The following is a 2,790-nucleotide window of genomic DNA, read 5'->3' as shown; positions in this document are numbered from 1 at the left end:
TTCATGATAACCATTGTGAATGGTCATCTCATGATAGTTATGTACATTATGATACTGATATCACTACACAACATATGATTTTTATGTTCAAATTTTATCTATTTATCCTCACGCATTACTGCAGAAACATAGTATGTTTTATGTTAGGGAACTCAAAAGTTCTAAGTACACAGGCATGTACATTGTTATTACAACTATTTATGTTCACTTTCACACACACATTTTGGGTTAAGGAACTGATGCTGTTACGTACTCATAAATACAGAACATACAATAACTGTTTGTTCAATATTTACACATGTAAATGTAAAACTTATGTTATTGTTATATATAGTTGCCCCTGAAGGACATGTGTCACCTGAGAGGGAACAAGTGTCTTCACCTGGGTCAGCCAGCTCAACACACCTAGAAGGTGAGTGTATCAGTTGGTGGCCATATAATATGTGCTCTTCTATATGTTATGTTGTCATGTTCATTAATTGTTTTGCACATGTTCTTTAAATACGATTACTTAGTGTATGTGAAAATGAAGTGTAAGGCAACATGTATTGTGTTAGTGATGTTAACTATCATGTAGGAGTTGTGAGTTTACAGCAAGTTTTCATTCACTCATATTTCATACTGAGTCCAAACATTATTCTTAAGTCAAGGTAGTTTTTAATGTGAGGTTATAAAACGTATGGAAACATGTTAGTTGTTTCTTTTGACACAGTAGAATTACATAGTAACACAGCAGAGATTAACATGCCATTTAATAATGTGTACATTTATTTGTAGAACATGATGAAGAGGATTATGATGATGATGATGATGATGATGATGATGATGATGATGATGATGATGATGATGCCGCCGCCGCCGCCATAGACACACAAATACAAGCAAGTGACCATGAAGAGGTTCCAATTGAAACTGTTTTACCGCCAAAACGTCCAGCAAATACCACATATGATGCAATTGTAGCTTCTGAGGGAAAAATTGTGGAAGCAGAAAACCGTCGCCATTCTGACCTGATGACAGTGCTGGAAAGGATGATTGCACTGCAGGAAGAAACAGTTTCACAATTGGCACATCTCCACAGAGTCTTCATTGAAGTGCCTAAACAGTTGCAAAAAATCAACACCTCATTCGAAGCATTAGTTGTTCAGCAAACACAAGTTAATTACTGGAGAATGACTAATGTACCACAATTCAACACCTCACAGGCAGGATCTGTTCATGCAGGTCAGTTTTCACCACATTCATCTGATATTCATTCACCAGGCCCAAATGTTACCGGTCAAGTAGCAGACATTGCTGTGCAGGTTCCTGATGACATCCTACCGCTGCCATCTGTACAAATTCAGCAGCAGACACCTACAAAGGAGGCGACAAAAACAAAACAAGACACACATGAAACAGACCAACCATCACTTGTGCAGTGTCTACCAACTTGCTCACATGTGTCAGTGGGCACAAGCCCTGTCCGTGAACAGTCAGTACCCAAAAGCCCTGTAGGTGAGTCACTGCCCAAAAGCCCTGTAGGTGAATCGCTGCCCAAAAGCCCTGTAGGTGAATCGCTGCCCAAAAGCCCTGTAGGTGAATCACTGCCCAAAAGCCCTGTAGGTGAGTCACTGGCCACAAGCCCTGTAGGTGAACAGTCACTACCCAAAAGCCCTGTAGGTGAGTCACTGCCCAAAAGCCCTGTAGGTGAATCACTGCCCAAAAGCCCTGTAGGTGAGTCACTGGCCACAAGCCCTGCCCGTGAAGTGCCAGAGGCCACTCAAAGTGGCTCTGTTGTGCCTAAAGTTGGTGGCAAAAGAAAAAGGAAAATTCAAGAGACAACAAGCAGGCCTGTTACTCGCTCGCAAAAGGAACAAAAAAAATAAATGTTATAATTCTCAAAATATGTCTTTGGCCTTGTTTTGTTGACTTCAGATTATCTAATTACTATTGTATGTATGCTGAAGACTGTGTTGTTTCCAAACTTTCAAGTATGTTCTTGTACACGTGAAGTTTTGGAAATGTTAACACTCCTAATTAATGAATAGTGTTATAAATATTTATGTTTTAATCGTCTGTTCAGTAATGGTCCACCAGGAGCCAGTTGCTAAGTTTAGAGAAGCTGCAATTGACTTTGCAGCAAAACATTGCATTTGGGTGTGTTAATTGATGTAATCATTGCATGTGCATATTATTTTCATGCAATTATAAAAGCACCTATTTAACTGCAAACATCTTTCTTGTACGTGTACAGCAGGATTTTGTGTTAAATATTACTTACCTTTGGTGGCCATTGTAATGTTGTCCTTTAATCATTTATGTGTTCTTGTTTCAAGAACATCTCTGAATTTATACTAAAATATATGTAGTATGTATTGATATATGCACACACACACACACAGACACACACTGTGTGTGTGTGTGTGTGTGTGTGTGTATATATAGTACTATCTAAACTGGTATAGATGTATTTACAAAAAACATACACTTCATGCTTCCTTGTGAAAACACACTATTTTAATAATACAGGCCTAATGTTTGACAACTATACTAAGTGTGAGCCTCTAACATTATTGGGTGCAAACAAATGTTTATTACTTAATTCACTCATGTTTATCACCATTTAAATAGGTTTCATACAAGGCCTACTTACTGCCATCAATATGTTGTGTGTACTCCTGCAATATAAAAAAAAAAAAAATTTTTTTTTATATATATATATATATATATATATACACATATATATATACATATATACATATATATATATATACACACACACACACACACACACACACACACACACTA

At 37.3% G+C, this 2,790-nt stretch overlaps 1 protein-coding gene across 1 annotated transcript; it reads left to right on the top strand.

Annotated features, from left to right (window-relative positions):
* The first annotated feature begins 243 nt into the window (after window positions 1-243).
* LOC142490990 (uncharacterized) lies at window positions 244-1,941 on the top strand. Its single transcript, XM_075593344.1, has 2 exons — window positions 244-412; window positions 778-1,941. The coding sequence occupies exons 1-2, from the start codon at window positions 316-318 to the stop codon at window positions 1,866-1,868; spliced, it is 1,188 nt and encodes a 395-aa protein (XP_075449459.1). The 5' UTR covers window positions 244-315; the 3' UTR covers window positions 1,869-1,941.
* Window positions 1,942-2,790: the final 849 nt, after the last annotated feature.

Source organism: Ascaphus truei, chromosome 3 (genome assembly GCF_040206685.1).
Source record: "Ascaphus truei isolate aAscTru1 chromosome 3, aAscTru1.hap1, whole genome shotgun sequence".
NCBI classification, from domain to species: domain Eukaryota; kingdom Metazoa; phylum Chordata; class Amphibia; order Anura; family Ascaphidae; genus Ascaphus; species Ascaphus truei.
Note: the sequence above shows the minus strand (reverse complement) of the source record. Positions and strands in the feature narration are given on the sequence as shown.

What these genes read in the sequence shown, in the direction of transcription:
- LOC142490990 (XM_075593344.1), top strand. Translation starts at nt 316, where the DNA reads ATGTTATTGTTATATATAGTTGCCCCTGAAGGACATGTGTCACCTGAG. An exon ending in CAGCTCAACACACCTAGAAG is followed by an intron (nt 413 to 777) that starts GTGAGTGTATCA and finishes ATTTATTTGTAG; the next exon opens with AACATGATGAAGAGGATTAT.